Genomic DNA, 26,632 nt, shown 5'->3' on the forward strand with positions numbered 1-26,632 from the left:
TGATGAGCTTAGAATGATTCGGCACAAATGGCTTTATGGGGTTTTTTTTAAAGTCGGTAGCCATTAGCCTTTGAAATTTCTGATTCCTTGCTTCATTTGGGGTAATTTGGGACTTAGTTTGAAAATTGAAGCTAAATATTCATCTTTTGATTTTAATTGTTACACCCCCAAGATCCTCCTCATAGGTCATGAATATCACTTTTTACCTGATTTGTGCAACTGAGTGACAGATAGTGAAATAAAAACCAGTATACTTCAGATGAGATTCAAGGACCTAATCTATGAATATTTTTTGGCAAAAAGAAAAAAAGAAAAAAAAAAAGCTTTTCTCTCTTCTCCAGGTGAAACTTTGGTATTGTGACGCTATAAACGTAGAATCTAGCAAGCAATCGCATAGGCGGTATTATCTCTCCTCTTAGTCTTTTCAGAAATGATAATTATTCAGAACACGTAACTCATGTGTCCGGGTCACGGCTATAAATATGTAATGCTGTTCAATATTTGAAGCGGACTGCCTGTCCCCAGGCGCTGATGTTAGTTTCTGTACATGAGCTCACTGCCATCATCAGCTCCAGTTCATTATCAGCTCTCTTTGCCTCAGACCTTCTCATGTCAGAGGGACTGCAGCTCAGTGCACATCTCACTGAAATGCTCCTTCCTGGGGCACAGGAATCGCTCGGTGCTGTCACGGGCTGGGTGTTTTATTGCTTCAAAGTCCGGGACTGGGGAAGGGAGAGGAGGGTCAATTATTAGCTACTTCTGAGCAGCTACAAACCTCATTCTGCCTGGACATGTACACCTTCCCTGTCATTTTGACCTAGGCCTGGAGGAGCTGAGGTTTATCAGGGAGCATTAAGAAGATGTTAAGTGAATTATTATCATAAGCGGAAGTAATGGGTTTATTGTCAGCAAGGCAAATACCTCACCTGGTTTTCCAGAAGTGTCCTTATCTTCAGTATCTCAATCTGGACATCATTGACTTTCAAATGAGTACCACCTTGGGGCTCAGAAGTTCTGTTCCTGCCTATTTGTCTCACTCAGAGATGAAGACCGTAAATCCAGAAGGCAGCTTGGGTTCTGGCCAATTTCATTCTGTAAACTCTGAAAAGCCTTCACACTTTCACCTGGAAGAAGAAAGACAAAAATGTCCAGATGAGAGGATTAATTATAACTGCCCTTCATACTCTTGCCAAACAGGGTCTTCTTGCCATAATGATCTTCTCCTTCTTGCCCAGAGTTCATCTGCTTTCTCCTCCCGAGCCTGAATTATCAGAGCGACGATTGGTCTGCATGGCTGTAGGTGGCCCTCCCGGACTTTGTCCTTGTGCCAAAGTAAACATTTCAAAGGGCCCAGTCACACTAACTGTGTCCCCCGGAGAGAGAACTGGGCACCTGAAAATAATTCCATCATCAATCCTGTTCCTGAGCCGCTGCAAAATTTTACGGAGGGCCATCTACTGGTCCGTTGACATCATTAAATTAGAAAGATTTCCAGATAGTGAGATTGAGGAAAGAGGCCAGCTAGAAGGGGAGAAAAAAGTGCAGCTGTCAGTATAACCATTTCATGAAATGGTTGTGAAATGTGATGGGGCTTAAGTGGCTGAGCTGGACTAAAGCTATCTCTGATGGAACAAGGACGTCTTTGACAGATCTGCTGAGGCAGTTCACAGGCCCGGCTGCCTTGCTTTTGACTGCCCCAACTGGCTGCTGTGTGACATGCAATCCTGAGTTTGGGCTTCTAAGCCAGAACATGGAAAGAATCTGAAGTCAGGTGTTGTTATATTCTTTAAAGGCCCAAACCTGTTGGTTAACAGATGCCATACAAATGCAGTTGACTCAACCATCCATCTCTACAGAATACCACATGCTAGAGATAAGAGTGTAACCCAGCCTCTGAACAGGAAGACTCCTTTAGATTACCCACCTCTGGAGGATCTGAACTTGGGCAAATGCCCAGACTTTTCCTAGACCAGGACCCATTCACCTAGAGTGTCAAGGGGGGGAAACACAGGGAAATATTCCAGGACCCATTGCCTGGGGATCATATGCTTATTTCCTTTTTGACCAGTAATTCTGAAGTCTCAGAAAGCTGATTATAGTGTCAACGGTGACTGTGGGGTTAAGGACCCCAGATCTACCTGGGACTCTCTGTACCACTGTCCCTGGAGAGAGGAACCAGTTATTCTTCATTCCAGCTTAACAGCTCCTGACTTCTGAGTTGTTGGGCTTTTTAAAAAAGATAAAATAATTTTAATTTTAAGCATCCAGGAAAGTGAGGCCTCTGCATAAATATGGGTTTCTTATATAACCTCTTGTATTTTGGCACACTCGGATTTCCCATCCAGTGTGCATGCATGCACTGTGGCACTGTAAGATGGGTGGACTGCTGGGAGGAAAAGAGGGGAATACAGGTTTCCCAGAATCCCATGAGGCAAGGTGGTTTCTGCTCGGGGCTTTGCTTCCATTTGAGATGTGCCAGACAAAATCATCTTGAGGGACCTTGAGCCACACCAGTCTTGGCACACAGCTAGGCTGCTTGACATAAACTGAGTCCATTTCTGTTTGGGGTACACCCACGTTCCCCTGGTGCTCTCTGCAGCCTCCCCCTGTAGCTGGAACCTAATGTGAGACTCAGACACTGGCAGAGACAGGTGAGGGTATGAGACTGGTCACGCAAGCGATGGCCTGGTCTCCTAGCCCCCATCCTGCCCTGGACTCTGACACTCTCTGTTCCCTCCCAGCAGACTCTGGATGGGCACATGGTGGTGCGCAGCCATGCCCGTGTGTCCTCCCTGACCCTGAAGAGCATCCAGTACACAGACGCTGGAGAGTACATCTGCACTGCCAGCAACACTATCGGCCAGGACTCCCAGTCCATGTACCTCGAAGTACAATGTGAGGAGTCACTGTGGAAAGACCTGGGAGGGAAGGCCATGGAGGGTTGGGATGGATGGGGAAAAGAGCAGCCAGGACCCAACCTGCACTGGGCAAGCTCCCGTCCCTTTCCCTGAGTCCCCAGGTCACCTCCTCACACCATCCCCAGCCTCTTTACCCGCTGCATGCCCTCTGTCTTCCCGTCAGCTCACTGAATTGCCAGAATAGCCCGATCTCTACTGTACCCTGGCATAGCTTGGCTTCAGGGCACATACCCCTCCCGGTGGTAAGAGACAGCATCTGTAGGGTTCCAGGACGACAGTGGCAGGCTTCCTGACAGTCTTTGCCACTCATTGCAGATGCCCCCAAGCTTCAGGGCCCTGTGGCTGTGTACACCTGGGAGGGGAACCAGGTGAACATCACCTGCGAGGTGTTTGCCTACCCCAGTGCCACAATCTCGTGGTTCCGAGATGGTCAACTGCTGCCAAGCTCCAACTACAGCAACATCAAGATCTACAATGGCCCCTCTGCCAGCTACCTGGAGGTGAGCGGGGCAAGGCCAGCGGCAGGGTGGAAAAGGCAGTTTGGCTATAGATGGGTTCCTGAATGCAGCTAAAACCCTTCTTGCTTCTCTAGCATGTCCTGAGCTAGGAGCGGTTAGCTGGAGAAGAACTCGAGCTTTGGCCCAGCCCCTGTGTCTCCTGGGCAACACCAAGGCCTGGAAGGCAGAGTGTCTTCTTCCATGGCCCCTGCTGTTCTCCTCTCTGGCTATAGCTTGGGTGGAGCCAATGATTCCTGCTTTACTACTTCTACTATTTGCTAATTTAATCCAATAAATAAGGGCCTGAGGCTGTGACCATCCCATGGGCATGTAAACCAAGAACCCCTTCTTTTTTTCAAGGTGACCCCGGACTCTGAAAATGATTTTGGAAACTACAACTGCACCGCAGTGAACCGCATTGGACAGGAGTCTCTGGAATTCATCCTTGTCCAAGCAGGTGAGCACCCCTTACCGCTGAACCACCCTTTGAAAACCCTTCCTGGCCTATTTTGTGTCCTTTAGTGATGCCGAGAGAGTGAGAAGAGAGGCCCCAGGTCAGCAAAGCCTGAGGAGGAAGCAGGGAGCAATGGAGGCTTGAGGATCTGGGCATGGAGCATGTGGGGAGATAATCAATTGTATGGGGTTGGGGGAGTTGGGCGCTGGGATAATAGGATACAGGCAACAAGATTTCAAGACTGAACAGAAATGGCAGAGACATGATTGCGAGTTGTGTCCTACCTGAGGCTCACTTGGGCCTTCATATGTGCTCTCCCACAGACACCCCATCTTCACCATCCATCGACCAGGTGGAGCCATACTCTAGCACAGCACAGGTGCAGTTTGATGAGCCAGAGGCCACAGGTGGGGTGCCCATCCTTAAATACAAGGCTGAGTGGAAAGCAGTGGGCGAGGAAATGTGGCACTCCAAGTGGTACGATGCCAAGGAAGGTGAGTCTGGAAAAGTCTTTGTTTCCTTCAGAATGAGGAGTCCCTTGGTGCTGGGCACACATTCACCGGGCATTCACCAGATCCAGGCACCCTGACTGCCTGCCCATAGGTAGGGTAGCATACCACTCTCACCTACTGAGGCTGGCCAGGTGCCGTCACCTGCCATCTGTTCATGTTCCTATGCTGCAACATCGAATTAGGACACACCCGGTCACGTCTCACGTAGCCTTGTTGGCCTCTGTACCCTGGCACTTCAGAGCCTGGTTCCCGTGACCCTACAGGATGGAGGGGCCATCTCAACCACCTGCCGCACAGAAGCCCTGCTTCGGTGTGACAACCTGGCGAGGCCCTGCTCCGCATGTCTTTATGTTTTATTGTAGTAAAATATATACAACATAAATACACCATTTTAACCCATTTTAAGTGTACAGTTCAGTGGGATTAAGTCCAGTCTCATTGTTGTGCAAGCATCACCAGGGTCCATCTCCAGAACTTCATCATCCCAAATTCTGTACCCATGAGACACTAAGTCCCCTCCCCTTCTGCCCAGCTCCTGGCAGCCACCACTCCCCTTTCTGTCTCTCTGTAGTTGACTCTCCTAGGTACTTCCTGTAAGTGGAATCATACGGTATTTACCCTTTTGTGTCTGGCTCATTTCATGTAGCATAATGTCCTTGAGGTTCACTTGAGTAGTACGTGTCTGAATTTCACTCCTTTTTAAAGCTGAATAGTGTTCCATTGTACGTGTGTACCGCATCTTATTTTTCCATTCATGTGTCGGGGAACACCTGGGTGCCTCCGCCGTCTGGCTACTGTGAGCGTGGGTGTGCAGATATCTGTCCAGGTCTCTGCGTCGATCCTTCTGTGTGTAGACCTAGAAGTAGAATTGCTGGATCCGATGATAATTCTGTGTTTAATTGTTGGACGACCCACCATAGTGTTTTCCACAGTGACCGCACCAGTTCACTGGTAAACTTTCTATCATTTGTGATCCTTCCCATGTTCTCACAACAGCCAGCATGGAGGGCATCGTCACCATCATGGGCCTGAAGCCTGAGACCACATATACGGTGCGACTGGCAGCCCTCAACGGCAAGGGTCTGGGCGAGATCAGCGCAGTCTCCGAGTTCAAGACGCAGCCAGTCCGTAAGTAGAGCCGGCTGCCCTGCCTCCCCCCATCCCCCACCCTCTTCTCCTGGGGCTGTGGGGGACCCTGAGCTGGCGCCCATTATCCAGATGACAGCCTTTTGTCTTCCAGATGCCTCTGCGGGAGGTGGGCCCACCTCCCAGCTCTCTGGCCCTCAGTGATGACTGACACCCAGTCCCTTTATCCTCTTTCTCGGGGTCTTGGTGACACTGTCATAGGCTGACAGCTGGGACTGTTAGAGGGCATGTGCAGTGGGGGGCTGGGGATTTGCTTTTTGACACAGGTCACAAACGCCCTCAGCACCTGTGACTTGAAGGGCAAGGGTAACGACAGTGACAATTCCATAATGAGCTGTGGGACCATCGACGCAGCAGAAATATTAACGGAGAACAAAGCAGGGGTGCTGTGGGACAGAGGAGGGAGAAGCAGAGGCATAATCCCAACAAAGCAAAGGGAGAAGGATGCAGAGGCCTTTGACTTTCGGCTTCCCCTCCCTTCCCACACCAGGAGTGCACCTCAGGGTCTCCCTCCCAAACTTCCAGGTGCTTCCTCCTGGTTCCATTCAGGGATGCATTTCTGTTTCCCTCCATCATCCCCACTTTCCCTCACTCTGCTTGCTCTCCTTTCCCTAGTTCCCCAGGACAGCAGCTCTGGGGCAAGCCCTGCTCTAGGTAGCCCTGCCCAGGCCCGCCCTGGGAGGAGCAGGAGACCCCGCCAGAGAAAGTGCCAGAGAACAGACTCCACAGGTGGTCCCAGAGCCCCAGGGCTGCTGACTCCAGGAATTATAAAGCAGATGGGATCCTTGCTTCTTTCTCTTTGAAGCTGGAGACCTGGAAAGAGATCCCCTGACTCTTCCCAGAAGTAGAAAGCCAGTCTTATCTCCCCCACAGGAATTGCTTCTTTTTGGATGTGAAGTAATTTGATCATTTGAGTTTCCAGTGCCCTGTGTTCTGCGGAATCTAGTCATTTCTTTTACATCTTTTCCCCCCTTGGGTCTGTCTCTTGTCTTTTCTTTCCATCTGTGTTCCATCCATGGGAAATGCAGATACCCCTGTTCCACGTAAGTGCCTCTTCATACCTCGCTACTTGTTCCCATGGCTTTAACATCTCTGTCCCAGTTCTTAATTTAGTTCCAGTCCCTTCTGTCCCCTAGAGGCTGAAGTAGATGCTGCTGCCTGGGCCTAACCACACTGGTGTAGCCTAACTGTGCACCTGTTAATGTCCATAGGTTACTCCCGGAAGCTAAGCCTCCTTCCTGTTTTAGAGCATGAAACTTCCGTGTGTGTTGAAGTTGTGTTTATGTATTAATTTCTGTGTGTGACACGCTATGACAGCAGTGATGTTTGCCAAGCCAAGCGTAGTGAGTGGGCTTGTGCAGGTGGTCTCCTAATGACACACTAGAGCCCCGCCTCACCTTTAGCCAGGATGCCGGAAAAGTGACCACATCACCACCAGGCTTCATTCAAAATCCCTTCACAAGAAACAGAATTTGAAAGGATTTTCACATTTGCTTTTAGGAGATAGGAGAATGAGCTCCTCGTTCTGTCTGTCAGGGAGGCAGCTGGAGAGTCCCAGGAGGACTGGTGGGGCGGCAGCTGCAGTTGTAAAGCATAGCCTGAGATTGGATTCCAAGCCCCGGGATGTCCTGCAGGCGGAGGTGGCTGCAGGGAGTGAGACCCCAGCTCAGTCAACCCTGTTGTGTAGCAGGAGGTACTTGCCAACTGCCATTTCTATGTCTGGGAAAACTAACCAGCTACTTAGTAACTCTATAGCCAAGCATGTAGACATGGTAATTCTCCTTGAGAAGGACCCCTACTTGTGTAAGCTGTTACTGCAAATACAGGGAGCAAGGGTGGCAGGAAGCTCACACACACACACACACACACACACACACACACACACACACCCCGTTCTGGGAGCAGAGCTGTGATGCCATCTCCCAGCCTGCACGGATGCCTGCGCCTCAGTCCCTGCGGCCCGGCCCCTTCTTTCTAGGCTGCGCTCGGAATAGTGGGGTAGTATTACCCAGAGAGACTTGGAAGAAAGGTATTCAGAAAGCTGAACACTCTTTTCATAAAAAGCTCCTGGTTCCTGAAAGACACTCAGGGAAGCTTATCTTTTAAAAATGAATTCAGAAATATTGCAACAGCAGCAGAAACGAAGTAGCTCGGTGTAGGTGTTCTGAGATCTTCAGCAAGTGTTAAATTAACTATCTCAGCAGATGTGGCTCTTGAATGAACCAGTTCTGGCAGGAGACAGAAAGGGGTGGAGCTGTGAGGTGGGACTGACAGCTGTCTGCTCTGGGCTGGCAGCTGCTTGCAGAAGGCAGGCACCACTGTGGGTGTGACACCATCAGGGTCCTGACACTGACCTTAGCCTGAGTCTTCGGTTCCAGCTCTTCTAGATATTATCAGTACTCCATGTGGGTTACAGTACTCTGTGTGGGTTGTCAGTACTCTGTGTGGGTTGTCAGTACTCCGTGTGGGTTATCAGTACTCCCTGTGGGCTTAGTTACCTTAATGAGAGGAAGGCTGTGGGGAGGCCCCTTTGAGTTTCTCACCAGTAACTGGGCTTTGAGAACTGAATTGGAGTCACTGGCCTTGAACTTCAAAGTCTATAAGTGGTTTTCATTCATGGCCAGCTCTGTCCTTATAAAGGTGAGAATTCCCATAGCAGATGCTGCTTTGAAAGTCAGTGTTCAGGGTTTTTTTTTAATTGGTTAGAGTTACTAACCTTCAGACCTTGTTGATATGAAAATGGGTAATTAACAAAGATCCCAGGAGGCCCAGTAGGAAATGATGGGGTCAGCTCTCCATTCCAAGTAGATCATGAGTGATGCAGTAGCAGGCATTGCTAGTGGCAGGAACAGTCAGTGTTCTCAATCATTTAATAAAATTATAGTTTAAAAAACTAAAAGGCAAACTTCTTTTAGACAAGGAGAACTACACACAGCCCCAGAGTTAGGTGCTGGGTGCACCCTCACCCCAAGAGAGAGAAGGTACAGGATCACAGAGCTAGCACACTGGACAGAGAGCCATCGTTGCCAGCTCTAGGTGGGAGAGCTAGGCAAGGGCCAGTGCATTGCACATTAGTTCATCGCTTGAAGTTCGTTGAGATGTCTCAATATTGGGGTTGCTTTCTCAGTTCCATAATAGACTTCTCCACATTCAGAGACATGACTATGTCAAATCAGGGATGAGCAGATGGGACTAGCCAGAGAGCACAAATACCTCAAGGACTCTTGCTTCTGAGCTGCAGGATTAGAAAGCATGGCCTACCTGTTTGGAGGTTTTTGTGTGCAGTTCATAAATGTGTGTGTAAAGGTCATGAGGAAGCTATGGCTTTAAACAAACAGGTAGAACTCCAACGGAGGAAAGTACCTCTGTCACATGTATTTTTAGGACCAATGTCTTCATGCTGTTAAGACACTGTCAGGTGGAAAGCTGACAACCTCTGATTGCTTCAGGGCTGAGGGGAGTGGGCACTTCCTTATGAGAGCAGCTGAGGCCCTAAAGAGATGATGTCACAATTTATTACGAATCTATTCCTCATGATTGAGCCTTACCTTCAGAATTTCATTATCTGAATATTACCTCTTAATTGCTTCTGTACCATGAAGCAAAGTAAATGACTTCTTCCAGGGCATAAAGATTATAAATGAATGAGTCTCTCCTTTTTAAGAGGCATCTTGAGATTTTTGTTTTCACACTTAGCCCCCAGATGACACATTGCAAGTGCAAGTTAAATGCATTGTGATATACTGTGATTAAAACACATACAGCTCTATCCCTTTGCCAAAATAATATGGACAATGATGCAAACAACTCGAGCCAAAAAATAAAAGAGAAAGAGATACATACACTTTTACCTAAATTAACCAGATCATCAAATCATGATGAGGTAGTAGCCTACCTTGCTCTGACCCCAGTGACATTGTACTTTCATGGTTTAATGAGGTCCCCTCACCTGGGAGGTGAAAGGAAGACCAAGGCAATGTTGAGGACACGCCGATGTTTTTCCAAATTTTCATCCAGCTCTCTGAGAGACTTTGTTTTGTGATTTGGGTGGGGAGATTTGCCAGGGAAAACTGAAGAGCTGTCCAAATGTTTCTTGGGTGCATCTACCCATTTTCTGTGCTAACATTGGTTAGTGTTGCTTGTTTATCGAGAAAAACAGTACGATTTTCATTGCTCTCCATACACAAGGCAGCATCCAGAGAATCACATTCTGTAGGGATTTTTTTTTTGGAGGGCAGCAGAGGTTTTTCTCATCCAGATGCCAAACAATCATGAACCTCACTCGGTAGTAAACACTAATAAGTAGGACCATCATTTGTGCTTTATTCAGACATTGAAATTAGGGAGAGACATAGAGGTTTTGCTACAAATATGTGTCAGTAGAAATGTATGTCTGTACTAGTACACAAACACACATAGAGATGCCTAAAATAAAAAGCCAGTCTTCTCTTTCCTCTACTCCTCTCTCTCCACTCCTCTGGGGACAGCTGCCCTGGTGAGTTGGCTGTTAGTTTTCAGCAGGGTCAAAGCCTCTGCAGCTGTTCCTGGCCCAGCCCCTCACCTGAGCTGCAGGCGAGGCAGGCACACAGGTTTGTGGCTTGAAGTCAGAGAGCCTGCTCTCTGCTGGTCCTCTAGCCACCTGTTCTTGAGCACCTTGTTCTTCTTGCCCATTTTAACTCACTGCAGCTTCTTGTTCTGACATCCTAGGTTGGCTCTCCTGTTTTTTTTCATGCAGTATCTGTGCGCCTTGATGATCTTTTATCTCTTTTTTTTTTTTCACCTTCATTTTTCTTTTCTCAGCGGCTCCTGCTAGCTCTTCCACTCCCGCCCCATTGTCTCACCCAGAGAGTGAGTATCATTTTCTTCATCCATCTCTCTGCAGGTTGCTTCCCACAGTGGGTCTGCCCGGTGTTATCACCTTCACCAAGTGATAACTCAACTCTGTTGGCATAAAGCAGTGCCGGGTTATAGAGAAGCAAATGAGAAGAGAAATAGGCACAGGGCCTCTCCAATTCCTGGTTGCAGGCAGCACTCTCCGAGGGAAGGCAAAGGAAGGGGGAGGTTCTGGACCGAAAATGCTGCGGGCAGACTCCCGAGGCTGCTGCGGCCCGGCCCAGTGCTGGCTGCTTAGTGAGCTGGCCCCGAGCTGATATCCGGAGAGGCAAAAGGATTTTGCCCAGAAAACTATCTGCAGGCTCATAAGAAATGCCTCGGGGGTGTTATGTGTTCACTTTCCTTTTAATTGGCACAGTTGGATTCAGACACTGAAATTAGAAAGCAAAGCCTAGGCCTTTTGCTTTTTTCACAAAAGTATACATTTCTCATAAATATTTGTGGGGAAATACGCAGTGTCTGCTTGCAGATGTGCCAGGCAGTAGGCGCCTCGGCACATTATTCACCTCTACAGCCCGCGTTTTCGCTCCTTTAAAAACCAGGATGGGGACTTGCTCTCCCCCAACCCCCTCCCACAAAACATAGTGTTCACAAACTGTGCTTGCCCGCCCGGGAACAGTGCCACTAAGCCTGACAGTGATGTCACCTAGTCAGTCTCAGCCTTTATCATCCTGGACTGATATCATCCATCCTGCCTCACTCGTATAATCTTACTTACTGGTGGCTCTGGTCCTGTGTCCCCTGCCTCCTCCACAACAGAGGGAGCCCCGGGCCTGCCCCTGTTCAGAGTTCTGAACCTCTTTCTGGAGGGAATGAGCAAAGCAAGACAACTGCTGAGTGAGTCCCAGGGTGACACCCCAAGGCAGCAGACAGGCTGCAGGCAGGGTTGTGCCACTGGCTAGCTGAGTTTTCCTTAGGACCTCAGAAGTCACTGCATTTCGGGCACAGCCACAGGAGGAGACTACGCCCATGCTCAGAAGCCTCCTGTTGCACCTGATTGAGTCAGGAGCAGGCCCACCACCCCATCTGGGCCGTTCCAAGCTGTGTGCGTGCCGCCGCAGCAGGGGCTCCGGCTCGGGAGCTGGGAACAGCCTGGTTCAAATCCCAGCTCTGCTCCCTCTGTGTACCAGTACGGCCCCGTGATCTTAATGAGTCACTCAGCCTCCCCATACCTCAGATTTCTCACCTCTCAAATGAAGGACAGATTTACCTACCTTATAGGTATTTGTGAGAATTAAAGATCAAATATAAAAAACACAGGGCTCAGCACATATTAGCTGTCATTCATGGTAAGAGTAAATGAGGGTTATATTATTTCTCAATGTGTGAGAGTCATTTGTCAGCAAAATCTCTGATAATCTCTTTAAAGTAGATCCACATTGGTAAGTCAGGGAAGAAAAAAAATGAAAGAATATCTCTTCACCATCTCTATCTTTTCTTAATAATAATGCTCTAAATGTATAGACACACTTACAAAATTTTTGTCCATTTCCTCCTTTACCTTTCTGAGCCTTTTCTGTCCTTCCTGTTTCCATAGCAACCTGGCCTCTTCCTGCCCTTACAACCACAGAATCATCTAGTGAGTACGGAGCTGAGCTGCCCTTGGCCAGATTGCTGCTTGTTGCAGATCTGACTTCTGGGTCACAGCGCTGCCCATGGTTTTCCCTTGTGTTAAAGCAACAGTGTGAATGCATGGCCACTCCTCACCAGTGTGGTTTTCTAAGCATGCTGTCTGCTTGGCCAAGAGAGCAGACTCGGCATCACCCAAGGAATTGGGGTGATTATGTAAACAATACCTGTGCATGAGGAGACTTTTCAACATTTACCCTCAAGTCAAAATTAGAAAAGGATTAGAAAAACTCCAACAAGACAAAAGAATAGCATCTCTCCCCAGCTTTCATTGTCCCTCCCCACTGATGCTCATGTGCACACATGATGCACAAACACATGCACACACATCGCATGCTCATGTAGCAGGAGCTAGAAGAGAATGAGGGCAGGAGTAGGAGAGAATGGCTATTTGGAGAAAGGCAGAGGGTGAAGCCAAGGAGGAGGACTGGCTGAGTCCTGACAGCCTGGCTCCTGTGTCTGGCCCAGAGGGAGAGCTGTGTCCACAGAGCACCTGAGAAGGCAGGGCGCTCCCAGTGCAAGAAAAGGCATAGCCTGAAAACGCATAACCAGGCTCTCTCAAATGTGTGTATTGAGCATCCTGATGAAAGTTCTGGAATTTATCTCCTGATGATAGAGTCGGGGCCAGACCATATCAGCTTTTCCATTGTGGAAAATATTGCACTTCATCACAGCCATAACATGCTCCAAGCTAGTCCTTTTAAAACTCCAATGAAGTGCTGCTCTCTGGTTAGGCCTTAAATCCCCTGACAGATCAGCTATAGATATGTGTGTGTGTGTGTGTGTGTGTGTGTGTGTGTCTGTGTGTGTGTTCACAGTGTGAGTCCTCAGCTGTGTGAGAGTTTTAGATTTTATAACATTTCTGAGTGCCCTGAAAAGTAGCATGCATCAGTGAGCAGGGCTGGGTGAGGAGAAAGCAGATATCACAGTACCACTCCCACTCCCAGGCCAGGGTTCCCACACAGAATTAAACGGAGAAGAAAAGGTTGTCCTGGTTCTGCGTTGCATGGAATGGTGTTTTTTCCTATTGCAGAGCGTAACTAAGGGCCTGTTTTCTTGGTGTTCTCTTTGTGTGTGTGCTGCAGTGAATTTTAATTCCTGACGCTTTTGAGGTTTCATTTCATCAGCAGAGCAGAGTGGGTGAAAATGAACTGTGCTCACACGGGTTTAATTCAGATGATGGGTTCTTGCATTTGGAAAAGGAATGCAACTAACAGCACCTTGCTTCTTCTAACAATGATGCCCCGGCCCTTCTCCTGTGTGCAGTGTGTGTGCCGGGTGCAGGGGAAAAGGTTGCCTTACACATTTGCACAAGTCCTGTCATATGTGAGGTGCCTCGCCGTAGGTCCATCTTCTCTGGAAGTAAAACACAACCTTGGATCCAGATTTTTCCTTAAGGAAGAATTAGGTGTTTCTCCCCTGACATATGCTTGATTTTTAAATATCAGGCATTTCTGCCCACAGATAACATGCTTCATAGTGCCATCCAACGAGAAGAAAGTTTGAGTTTTTTTTATCTTAAACCACTTGACTACTGACCCAAATTGTAGGTCCCAGTGGATACCGAGATAAAGGAAAGACAGTCACGATTGGGCAGCAGCCTGTGTTGAGCATGAATGCATTGCTCAATAGGAAGGCAAAATGCTGCACAGCTGAATAGCAGTGGAACTAACAGCAGGGCAGCTAGAAGCACATAAAATCCTCCAATCATCAGTCCATCAATGAGGCTGGAATGAAAGAATGTCGTGTGTGTGTGTGTGTGTGTGTGTGTGTGTGTGTGTGTGTGTTTTGATCTAGTCACAATTATGAATGAATGAAGATATCCTAAATAAAATCAAAGGATAAATGTCTCAGGTGTAAGAATCCCTACAGGACACTAATGGTGGGCGTGTGCAGAACATGTGTGACGTTGGACAGTAAGAAGCTTGCACACTATCAGCTCATAGTAATGAGGGAGCACATACCTTGGTTAAAGCAATTCTCTCAAAATATTCTTAAATAGTTGGCAGAGTGGTATTTTCACCTCCCTTCTTGACCCTTCTCTCCCAGCTCTAGTTGGCAAGACCCAAAACTCCCCCTGGCCTATGAAAGTTGAGGTGGGAAACCCAAAATGCCTTCTAACAAAACAAGGTCATGCATGTCACATGTAAGCAACAGATTGGAGTGTAAACACAAAATCGAACAAAGAGGAATGTGGGTAAATCCAAACAAGAAAACTATTTTTTTTCCTTGTAAAAATCAAAACGTGTCTTATCAATGCAGCCACAGTTCTAAAGAGTTAACGGTTTCTACAAACGCTGAGCATTTGTTGAAGATCAAACTCTCAGCTTGTTGGGTTAGGGGTTTAGTTTCCATTCATATTGATGGAGCCATTGCCTCAACCACCAGAAGGAAGCCTATTCTCTTCCTGCCCTGGCCTCTTCCTTTACATGTGTCATGGCCCCTGGGATCGCTGGGGCACTTGAGCAGGGAAGTGAAGAAAGATGCCCAGGGCCACCTTCTCTGGCTCTCCCTCAGCCCAGGCCCCCTCCTCTGAACCAAAGGAAACATGAAAAAACTTCCCTTAACGTAATGTGCCTGCCTGTCCTCACAGAGCTCAGTCTGCGCCTTCAACATCAGGGGACTTTTCCTTCATGAGCCATGTTCTGTTTCCCTCCCTTGTTCCCCAGGGACGCTGAGATGTTTCTGGAACCTGTGATAATGACTTGCATTTTCTCTTCCTTCAGCAGTTTCCGGATTGCCTCTGCCAGCTGGGTCCCGACAGAAACACCTCCCCGTTTTAAAGCCACTTTACATGCTCCTTGATGTGTTATTAATATGCAGTGTTGCAGCTGTATCTAATGCTTATTGGTGTTAACCAAATGCTCTTTATGATTTATGATTCTCCATTTCTGGGCGGTTTTACTGTCCTCCCAGTGTTTCCTATATATGCTGCTAATTTAATTTGATTTCTCCTTTTATTTAGTCTGTGATTTTGTTGTTGATTTTTCTCCCTGCCCATTGTTTACATCAGTTTTTAATTTTTTTGTATTTTCCATGTGACCTTCTCCACTTTCCTTTCAACCAATCATGTGCGTGCGTATCATGTGACTTTGTCATGTGGCTTGCATGGTGCTGATGATGTCGTCCACGCTGGTGAACAGAAGGTAAAATTCTTTGTTCTGATAAGTGAAATAAATCTGGGACCACAGCCTGGCACCCAGGGCCTGCTCATTGCTTCCCGTCTCAGATTTCCTAAGAGAAGCCATTTGGGAGAGTTCCTCTTGTTTTCAATTCACAGGCAGAATTCATCATTCTTTGCAGCCTTCACATGACAATTTGATACCAAGACAGCCTAGGTATTTTCCTTTAAGAATTTGGCCATGCAAACTGCTCTGTACAGTAAAACCACTTAGCCACAGCACAGTTTGCAAGCTTGAATTTTTACCAGGTGGTTCGTAAAAATTATTTCCCAGAAAGCAGTTTCGTAAATTAGCTTTATTATATTGTTGTTTAATTTTATCCAGTAGTTCTACAAACCACAGTTGCTCTAAAATGAGTCGTATTTATGTGAAAATGTATTTGTTCACAACAGTGGAACCCTACAATTGCAAAGGTTGTGTTTGCTTAAAACCAATGAAAGTGCTTCATTAAATTCATGCAAATTGAGGACTTTCTGAGATGAGAGACTTCAGAATTTTCAAGTAGAGCAGTTTGGCTGTGATCGCTGAGGGGTCACTTGTCAAGAGCGACCCTCTCCCGGGCAGAGGGGACAAATCAAAGCCAACGTCACTTGGCGTTACCATGACAGAAGAGCTCTGTGTGACCAAGAAGCACGTGATTGGCCATTACAGCAAAGGAGATAAAACTGTAGGCTAATGAAGAACAGAGCAGTGACAACATAATTAGTTGATATTGCAACTGTCATGACTTTGTGAAAATATTCCACGATTTCAGAGAAAGGCAGCCCTTGCTCACAGCTTTCCCAGCAAAAGCGAGCAACCCTTTCCGAACCTGCCCCGGGAGTCACGTGCATTCTGCTCTCCTCACAGAAAATGTTCTTCCAGTCCCACCCTGAGACACATACAGGCTGCACTGATCACCAAAGCGAAACTAACCCCAGTAACGCCCAGTGTGCCCATGCATGCCAGGGCCCCGGTTGACCTCACTTCTCTGAAAACTGATTGGGCGACATCCACAGGAACAAGCCCATCCACAGCTCATCTCGCATGCTCTTTGCTCCTGGTCTGTCATTTCATTGAGTGCTCCCCACCCACGTGTGTGAGTCCTGTGATGTTCCCTCTCCCACTCCTCCACACTGGCCACCTCTGAGGACGTTGGCTCTCTAGGCATGGCCACTGTATCCCCATTTGGTCCCATTTACATCCAGATTCCTGGAAAGTGGTCTTGGTTCAGAGCTGTCCTTATTTCCAAAAAGGAGATATTTGATATTTTCATTGTCCCCATTAAGTAGGAATGTCCCCAAAGCAGTGAAACATCAGATCATATGTTTTACATACTTTAAAAAGTATCCTGATCTGGGAGTCTTAGGACAGGGGATGTTGGGAATCTAAGATTTTCTTAACTCCAAGTCCCACCCCAAATATTGTGGTTTCTTCCTTTGGACCATGGTGACTGCTCAGAGGCTGATGTATTGGGACAAAGCCTGGACATTCCCTCTGAAATCTTAGTGTGAGCAGACATTGGGTTGAAACTCTTCACTTTCTTTTTTAAGAACAAGCTTAGACAGTGCAACCAGTGTGGCTCAGTGATTGAGCTTCGACCTATGAATTGGGAGGTCACAGTTCAATTCTCAGACAGGGCACATGCCCAGGTTGCAGGCTCGATCCTCAGAAGGGAGCATGCAGGAGGCAGCCAATTGATGATTCTCTCTCACCATTAATGTTTCTCTCTCTCCCTCTCTGAAATTAATAAAAATGTACTTAAAAAAAAAAAAAGAACAAGCTTGGCCATTTCTGAGCAATGCTCTAGTTCAGAATGAAACAAAGCACAGCGTTCACGAGGTAGAAGCTAATCCACAGGTTCATCAGAGAGCTCCCCGCACGGATTCGGCAAGGAAAGAAATGTTTGAAGATGTTTCCTGCAGCTGCCCTACAAACACACTTAAGCAGTGGTCTCAGCTGTCAGTAAAAAATGTGGCCAGTGCTAAAACATTCACCGAGAACCTGTAGCATTCCACAGCCAGACCCTCCCCTGCCAGCGGCAAAGGGGCAGGGAAAGGACTTGTCGGTGAGATGAGAAGCAGGAAATGGCCTTTATTAATAAAACTTAAGGGAACGGAGAGATCAAAGCAAATAAAATTTACGGGACAGAGAAATAAAGCTTATTAGTTCAGGGCTGTTATTGCCTCCCTGCTCTGGGCAGGTGTTGGAAGGTGTAAGTGAGCAGGGCGTCTTGTGGGCAGTGGGCTGTACACCCAACAACTGCTGAATCCAACGCCCCCTGTTCACCACGCCAAAATTGCCTGGGAGGCACTTAGCATGTGCTGAGTGATCTAGCTCCGTCCCCTTGGGTTTCCTTCCACAGTGTCCACTGGGCCCAGCAGCACTGAATTAGAAGGGAGGTGAGAACACACATTGAGCACCAGACCCCAGCAACTCCAGGCTCCTGAGCCTCCTGAGCTTTGCCTGTGGGAGCTCACAGCAGGGAAGCTTAGGCACTTGCCGGAGAGCCCACCAGTGAGTTCAATGCCCCTGAGATGCTCAGGTTTCTTTCTACCACGGCATGTGTCTGCAAGGGCCTGCTTCCCCCAGGGACTCTGTCAGCTACTGAGGCCTCTGTAAATGGGACCCCTCCCCCACCAGCATGTGTGTGACCACAAGCCCCTGCCCCACTCCCACCTCACCCCCTCAGTGTGCTGCATGTCGGAGCATGGATCCCTCCCCACCCCTCATAATGACCTTTTTTTTTATTATTTAGCTACTGACACTGATTCGTACTAGGACATGCTGGTTCTGATGAACTAAACTCTGTAACACCCACTCTTCCTTCTTAGATTGAAACATCACTAACCACCCCTTCCACTCCCTCCTTTATTTTTACAGCTGTGTCGGATGGCCACGGTCTCAGGCAGCTCGCACAGACTTTCCACCAGGGCTTCTGCTCTAATTGCCTCTGTTGCCATGGACTCCCTGCGCTGCTGGTTGCCAGGGTGGGGAGCTAGAGCCAGGCGACCAGGGCAGGCGGTGATGGGTCGGCCCAGATCCGTGGGCAGAGGACAGGGGCAGGGGCTGGGGAAAGTGCCTACATCCCCAGGGTTCGCTACTGGGAGGCTCCTCCCAGGACCAGGCTGCCCTCCAGGAGGTGATATAGAACATGTGCCTTGTGGCCTCAGAGGCGGGAGCCGAGCTAATTGTTGGTGATAGCAGTTATTTCTGTCATGACTTCCTCAGCCTGGATCGGCCCCATAACCACAAGCCATACCTTCGTGGTTATATTTTCTTTTTTAGGATGATGAAACTAGGATAATTGATCAATTAATCTGTTGGTATTTTTCATGATACCCATGAGAAGGGAACTGGTATTTTGTGGTTTGGTCTGTCAGAGTTCATTTGTGACTGGTTAATTTGTATTTTGTGGGAACATTTTCCTCCCAGCCCCTCCCCCAGCACACACATTCACATTCCTAACTCCTGAGAAATCCAGTGCTAGGAGGGCTTTGTAAGCCAGACGCCTCCGGGAGCTCAGCCACAGGGCGCTAAGCATTCTTCCTCCGAACACTGGGCACAGTTCGAGGGTCCCAGAATGCATGCTGCACAGATCACGTTAGACTGGCTTGTTTGGCATCTAGGGCAAGGTGTTGGGTCTCGGGAGGGAGACTTAGGCTTCTAATAGCTCTCAGTCCTGATTCCCTTAAGGAATTTGCCGATCCCCTAAGGACCAGTCCAACTTCTAACCTCTTTATGAAATTGTGAATGTTCCTGAATTGGAAAAATCAAATAGGCTTCATATTTAAACAGCTAAAGCATACATTTTGGGCTTTTGAAAACAGTGAAAAGGCATACACGAGTGGGAGCAGCAGTTAAGATAAACAAAAGAAACAATAATTTTAATGCTAGACAATCCTATGTGGTAGACAAAGAGAAGGGTTCTAACACAGCCCCTGCATCCACCATTGGCTTATCTCAGATGTCCAAGCCTGCGAGTGCTGGGGGAGAGAACCAGAGTGGATGAAGGGAGATGCCAGGCTGACCCCTCCTTTCTCAGGGGTGCCTGTTGGCACCTTAGCCTTTCATTCAGAAGATCCAGCTCCTGGCATTGGGCTTTTTGGAGTGAGAAGCAATAGACGGTTTTCCTTCCAAACTTCACAAACGCTGTCTGACTGCCCAGGCTTGCTCTCATTCCTGCTGTGGAAGGCAGACACCCCACAGCAGGGATCTGACCCCAGAGCCTCTGCTGACAAGGGGAAGGATGAAGCTGACTCCAGGTTCAGGGCACAGTAGCACCATAATTACAAAAAAGAACCAACCATCTGCAAGGCCAGAAATACGCATTTCAATTACAGTTTATAAGAGGAATTCATAGGACCTCCATGTAATATTTCTGACTACCGGTGATCTCCATGGTGCATTCTTTTTCATTTTCTTGCATGCACAATTCACATTCTTCTAGAAAATACCAGAACTGCTTGACGTCTCATATTTGTTATTGGCAAGGTTCATTTTTACGGTACTGCTGTTTTAATCTTTACAGAAAATATTTTGGGGGAAAATAAGACTCATGGCTGAAGCTACACTCAGAAGGTATAATTAACCCCAGGGGTTTTCTTGGAGCAACCTGCCTCTTGCTGCTGAATTGCAAACCAACGTTTACAAATAATTATGATATTGGTTTTGCTGAAATTACCCATAATGGTTTCAATCAGAGCAGCCACCACAGCTCAGAGTGCACGTGGGGCCCTCTGAATAATTTCCTCTCCTAATGTGTTCCCCAAAGCGGGGAGCCTCCTGAATGCCACGCCCACTCCTTTTGCCTCAGCCCCTTTCTTCCCCGGCTGGCTGGAGACTTCTTTTTGCAGAGAGTTCAGGAAATCGTTTCTTTACTCCTTATCTAACCTGTAAAAAAATGACTGACAGTAAACATTTGGAGATGTATGAGACAATTGGTTATACACTTACTGCTCTTTCCAGATCTTGAGGGGCCTACGATAAGTAACATCATAGGTTGAATATGCACTTCCTTTAGAAATACTGTCATAGTAAGGTTTATGTTTTCATACTTGGGCCCCAGCATTTTTTTAAAAATTGATTATAACTCAGTTTTTTTTCATTTGTCTTATTCCCCTTTGAAACTCCAAAAGCTTACTTGGTACCTAGTAGGTACTCAATATACATATGTTCAATAATTCATATTTAAAGCACTCTAGATGACACACCTGAATATTATATGATATAAAATGCTCTAAGTTATGTGGGAAAGTAGTACACACATATCAGAGTATCATGATTGTCACTCAGATAAAATGCTAGCAAGCTATAGTGTTCTAACCATGTTACAACCATGTTCTAATTGTGATATAGTATAGTGGTTTCCCTGTGAACCTAATAAAGACTAAAGGCCGGTGCACGACATTTGTGCACTTGGGGATATGGGGGTCTCCTCAGCCCAACCTTCATCTTTTAGCAATCCTGGAGCCCTGAGGAGCTGTCCAACTGATGGCTTAGGCCTGAAGGCCCCCTCCCCGCCAGGGCCTAAGCCATCAGTTGGACATCCTTAGGACGTCCTTAGTGCTGCTGCAGAGGCAGGAGAAGCTCTTGCCACCACCACCTCGCTCTCCAGTCATCAGCCTCATTAGCCTGGCTTGGGGCTGAGTGGTGCTCCCCCTGTGAGAGTGCATTGACCACCAGGGGGCAGCTCCTGCTTTGAGAGTCTTCCTCCAGGTGGTCAATGTGTGTCAGAGCAACTGGTTGGTCTGCCCTTGGGTCGATTTGCATATTACCCTTTTATTATACAGGATAGGAGAGTGCCTTCATCAGGGCTGTTAGTTTCTACAGGGATTTGTTGGTGAGATTTTTATTCATATGTCTTTGAAGAGACTTAGGTTCTTTTAAAAGATAAGACTTTTTTGAGATAATTTTAAAAAAGTTAAAGGACCATCAGTGCCTTAGAAATATAGGATTATTGATTTGGGGGTGCATTTCCTAAAAATGGATGCATATCCTATATTTCAAATTCTGTCTTTTGCAGTGTCATGGAAATAGCTGTGGTGATCTTACAGTCCATCTGGGGCAGTGGCCATGGTGTGGCACAGTGATGTCACAGTCAGAGCATCCAGTCCAGGGCCTGTATTTTCAAATGTGTAGACCCGTCCAAGGTGGCAGCCCCCCAGGCTCTCCTGTGGCCTCCTTAGCATTCAGTTTAAAGGGATCTCACAGACATCAGAGAAAGCACATAAATAAGCAGATATCCCCCAAAGTAGAGTTCCATGTTTGGCGGTATCGGTTCAGCCTTGGGAGCTCACCCTGCTAAAGTCTGAGAGGAAAGAATAATAATTTAATCTCTACTTCCCTTCCACTGCGCCTGGGGAAGGGCTGGGTCCCTGCCCAATGGATGTGTTGGAAGGGCTGCTGATGCTGCCTCCTTCCCTCCTCCTGAAGGCAAACAGGCCACTCACCACAGAGCCCACATTATGTTTCTGGGTACAGAAAATTATAATGATAGTGTCCATATCCATCCAATCCCTGGTCACCAAGCCACTGGTTTGCCTGGGACTAACAGTTTCTCCAGAGCCTGACTTGGTGTGATAACCCCTGGAGAATCCCAGGCCATCCTGGGTGGGTTGGTCTCCCTAACCAGCCAGAGCATAGCGTTATAAAGTTCCCCTGCATCCCCTCCATGCACCCTTCAGCACTGGGGAGTGACACAGAGCTGGCCTACTGCCCTGTACTCCCTGGCACTTCCTCTCAGCACTGGGCATTTGTGGTGATATAAGACCTAACTGGATTACTAAGACTTAGAATGGGCCAAAAGAATGTGAAAAGCATACATGCCTTGACATTACTGAAACCCAACTTCTAAATTTTCTCCACTGAATTGTTGGGGCCTGTGACTACATAATGGCTTAGAAATAGGACAGGTTTTTGCCTGAAGCTCCTTTATCTTCTTTATTTTTTCTTAATTACTGGCTAAAACACACACACACACACACACACACACACACACACACAACAAGCACAAATACTTGGTTGCACAGCATTAAGGTTATGCATCTTCACTGTCTCAGCGTTTATGTGTCCCCTTTGCTAGCACATCCCAAGCCTACGTGTGCACACAGATTATGTGGGATCCTGCTAAAATAATAGTCTGCACTTCTAAGGAGCTCCCAGGTGATGCTTACAGGAGGCGCAGGTTGAGTACTACAGCTCTCCTGAGCTTTCTCTCCGCTTCCTCTTTGTCTTAAAGAAGAGCAGGATACGGGGCCGTTTTGAGGTTCCCAGAGTAACTGACCCAGGACAGTGGGCTGGACGGGCCTTACCAAAGGTACACTTTGGGCTGCTCAGGTCCCAACCCTATTGACAAGCTTTTCCTGGCTCTTGTCACATATCTGTGGTTCTATCATCCAGAGCACAGGCCCAGGCAGCCCATGCTGAAGGTTTCTGGGCCCTCCCAAACGTTCCATGGGAGGCCATGAAACCGACTCAGAGGCGGCTCGTGCAGGAAGTGCAGCACTTCCAAGTGTGCAAAGTCTTCATTTTTACTTCCCATATCAGACATTTCTCACCTCATTGCTTTCAGCGTATACTAATGATATAGTTTATCCTAAAGTAAATCAGTGCCTCACTCACTGATGAGCACCCCTTCTCCCGCCCCCGCCCCAGCAGCCTATCACACAGCACATCTTCCTTCTCAGCCTTGGATGCAGGCTGTCCGCTGAGCACAAGCTGCAAATAAAGACACGCAGGGACCTTTTTCTGCTGAAAACCACTGAAGACATGTTCTCTCCCTGTCCTCACAAAGACAGGGGCTTCATGATTGATACTTAAGACAAGGTGTTGAGGATTATCTCAATCAGCTGAGCCATAAATGCAGGACCTGGATCTCAATCAGCTGAGCCATAAATGTGATACCTTATTGATTAAGGTATCAATATGATTGAATAGGGGGTTGAGGACAAATATGTGATACCTTAATCAATAAAGAAATTTTTTAAAAAAGAAAAGAAACTTGCCTTGGCAAATCTTGCTTTGTTTAATCACAGCCAGGAACTTAAATTGTTTTTAATATTATTACTTAGATATCCAGAGAAGAAACTAGGCTGCTTTGAAAAATTATTTTATGCATGTGAGCTTTCTCCTTAAATGCTCTCGTTTTTCCATATTTCGGGCCATTTCCCAAAAATACCAGGTTTATAAAAGTTAAGTCTTCAGTTGTAAGAGCATAGCAGCGAAAAGGAAAGCAGGCTCCAGGGGGAGACAGGAACAAAGGCCCAGCTCAGGAGCGTGAGGGGCTGTACCTCCAGGGAGTGAGCGAGCTGCCCAGAACATCCCCAAAGGGCCTACGTTTGGGCTAAGTCTGAGGCAGGGGTCTTCAAACTACGGCCCGCGGGCCACATGCAGCCCCCAGGGGAGTCTGATCCTGCCCGCCAGGTTTTTTGGGCAGTGAGCGCAGCCAAGGTGTTACAGTAGGAATTAGTAGTTCAGATAGTCCGGCCCTCCAGCTCTCTGAGGGACCGTGATCTGGCCCCCACTTTAAAAAGTTTGAAGACCCCTGGACTCTGAGGCATTTAACTGGAATCCAAAGTCTTATGTTTTCTGCTTTTTAACCATTTAAATTTCTGAGAAAACAAAGGAGCCCAGCCCCACCCCACCAGTGCATCCCTTTCTGATGGATGGGTTTCATTCTGTGGAGGAAAATGTCATGTGAACCAACTGGCTGTTTCAGGGGAACCCAGCGCTCCTAAGCTCGAAGGGCAGATGGGAGAGGATGGCAACTCCATCAAGGTGAACCTGATCAAGCAGGACGACGGCGGCTCCCCCATCAGACACTACCTGGTCAAGTACCGAACGGTGAGTGCCCCTTCCCGGGGCTCAGCCCTGCCCCGAGACCCTGGCACACACCTTGGTGGGGCAACAACAGGCAGAGCCTGATGTGGCTGGACAGACACGGGCTGCAGGTCCAGCTTTGTCTCTTACCGGGCGGGCTGGACCATTCCTTGTGTGTTGGGCCCTGATCAGGGTTTCAAATCTCAAGACTGACCTACAACTGTTAGTTCATGTCCACCCTGGGACCATTTCAAAACCTCCAAAATGGCTGTGGTGGTGACAAGCTCATACCATGATTGGTTTTCCTGCTTCTTCTTGAATTTTTGTACAAAGTTATTTTGCCATTACCCTGTGCTTTTTGCAAATAACATACTGCTGCCTAAGCATCGCTACCTCACGGGCCAGGTGCTGTGATTACATGCATTTCCTCTCCACGGGACCCTATGAAATAGGTCCTCCAAGGATCACCATGTGGCAGAGGCAGTGAGGGCTGTGCAGTCGGTAAGAGCCTGGCCTCTCACAGCCCGGCCAGCCAGGGTTGAGACCCAGATCTGTCTGATGGACGCAACTGGCTAGCTCCCTCGCCAGCTCTTCCCCCACTGAGCTGTTCTAATCCTGCTATGAGCATGGCCCTAAGCCTTTGCTTCCTGATTGGCTCAGAACCCATCTAAGATTTCTATCATTGCACCTTTCATCCCCAACCCCCAATTTAGAATCTCTCTCCTGTTTTGGTTTAAGAATGACACTTGGCCATTGCCAACCATGGCCAATTGCTGAGGCAATGTGTGAGCACTGGGGATAGTCTATTGCTACGGTCTCTTCCTGGAAGGAAATACGGAGCCACAGAGCAGTTGCCTTTCTTCAGATAGCCCCCAAGAAAGGCTTTTTCCAGGAAGATGATTTACTCCTTCTGCCTTTTGGTCAGCCCTGTGGATGTGAGCCCCCACCTGGTTAGGTCACAGGTTTCACAGAGTTCTGGAGAAGAAGCAGGTGCCGGGCTGACGCCTGGCAGCACTGGAAGTGGACAGGGCTGGGGGGACACCTCTGGCTGTTGTTATCCTGATGTGGCCAGACACACATGGAGTCAGGTCCAGCTTTACCCCTTGCCAGCATGTGACCCAAATACATCATCCAGTCTCCCCAAACTTCCGTTTCTCTTTTTGTAAAATGGGAACAAAATAGCTTATTGGGTTGTTATAGAGATTAGTTATAATATATGCAAAGGACTGGAAATGTGACTGGCACTTGGAAACTTCAGTGCCTGGTAAATATAGTCATTATTGCTAAGATGCCGGCTGGGCCGGGAAGTTCCTCCCTTGGAGGCCTCCTCAGATCTCACTTTTCCAGAAGAATCACTGTGGCTGTGCCAGGCAGGTCTTAGCTGGAAAGACAGCTGGGGCGAAACACTGAGATGTGTCAGTTTTCAACAACCTTGACCATCCTCTAAGAACTTATTGTTTGCTAAATATCATTAATACATATTAACATGTATTATAAAACATCATGATGGCTTTATTAAATCCTTGCTTTACATACTGGTTGTCTCTTTGGTAATGATGTTAGCCAATGAAAGGAGCTTTCCAGAGAAATAAGGGAAAAGACAGATGAATTTCTTTGTTTTCAATTAAAAAGGGACCATACAGTGGCATAGGCACAAGCTAACCTACAGCACCTCCACTTCCAGGTTAGACACTAAGGAAACCAGCACTCCCTCTGGCATCTCCCCACAATAGTGGTGGCCATGGCCCCTTCCTGAAGGCGGGTCTCTGGCCTGTGCCAGTCCTTCTGCCTGGGAAGATGGCTGTGCTGTAAGCTAAGTTTCCCTGCAGCTCAGCCATGGCCACACCACTTCCCAGGTGACTAGAGCACATTCTGCTCTTCTGAGGAACAGCCTGTCACTTAGTAAACATTTGCCAAACGCTCTTGTGAGCCCAGCCTACACTTCTTCAAAGTCCGAGGAGATGGACTGAGTGAGCAACGGTGAAACCATCTGAAGACTTCTGGGGAGTTCTGCCAGCCTCCCTGTTGTGTTAGGGAGGTAGTCACCTGCTTGGGGGCGGCGGGGGGGGCTTGATAAACTCCCATTCAGAACAAGCTCACTGCCCTAGCCGGCTTCGCTCAGTGGATAGAGCATTGGCTTGTGAACTGAAGGGTCCTGGGTTCGATTCTGGCCAAGGGCAAAGTAGTGGGGGGGCATGTGAGAGGCAGTTGATCAATGATTCTCTCTCATCATTAATGTTTCTATCTTTCCTTCCTCTCTGAAATCAATAAAGAAATATTTAAAAAAAAAAAAAAAAAAAAAGAAAAGAAAAGAAAGAAAGAAAGAGAAAGAAAAGAAAGAAAAAGCTCACTGGTGCAATGAGGGATATAACTGAGCTTTCAAGGAGGAAAAGGACCCTCTACTGTCAGCTGCAGGCTTTGCCCTGTGCAGTGCTCTGCAGAGCTGAGTGCACCTTCCTGTGGGCATCTTAGTGGAATTTACGCCTGAGACGCAGGTCCCACTAGCAGCTGCCGCTGTTTGTGTTTGCGAACATGTAAGATTGACCCCCTGATGTGTAATCCTTAGGGTCTGTCAGGCTGGTAAAGAATAAACACCACATTC

General features: G+C 47.7%; 1 protein-coding gene across 27 annotated transcripts in view; it reads left to right on the forward strand.

The window, feature by feature from the left end:
- NCAM1 (neural cell adhesion molecule 1) overlaps nt 1-26,632 on the forward strand; it is a 312,328-nt gene that overhangs the window by 269,105 nt on the left and 16,591 nt on the right. For 9 of the 27 annotated variants that reach the window (XM_084893725.1, XM_084893701.1, XM_084893702.1 and 6 more), the window contains 6 exons: nt 2,745-2,895; nt 3,234-3,418; nt 3,776-3,872; nt 4,193-4,363; nt 5,378-5,509; nt 23,930-24,054. In XM_084893725.1, the coding sequence (XP_084749851.1) occupies nt 2,745-2,895; nt 3,234-3,418; nt 3,776-3,872; nt 4,193-4,363; nt 5,378-5,509; nt 23,930-24,054 (861 nt within the window). Of the gene's footprint in view, nt 1-2,741; nt 2,896-3,233; nt 3,419-3,775; nt 3,873-4,192; nt 4,364-5,377; nt 5,510-10,327; nt 10,376-11,957; nt 12,000-23,929; nt 24,055-26,632 lie in introns of all 27 variants that reach the window. The other 18 variants (XM_084893700.1, XM_084893720.1, XM_084893721.1 and 15 more) reach the window with 4 other exon arrangements.

Source organism: Pipistrellus hanaki (assembly GCF_964339955.1).
Source record: "Pipistrellus hanaki genome assembly, chromosome: 9".
Taxonomy (NCBI): Eukaryota; Metazoa; Chordata; class Mammalia; order Chiroptera; family Vespertilionidae; genus Pipistrellus; species Pipistrellus hanaki.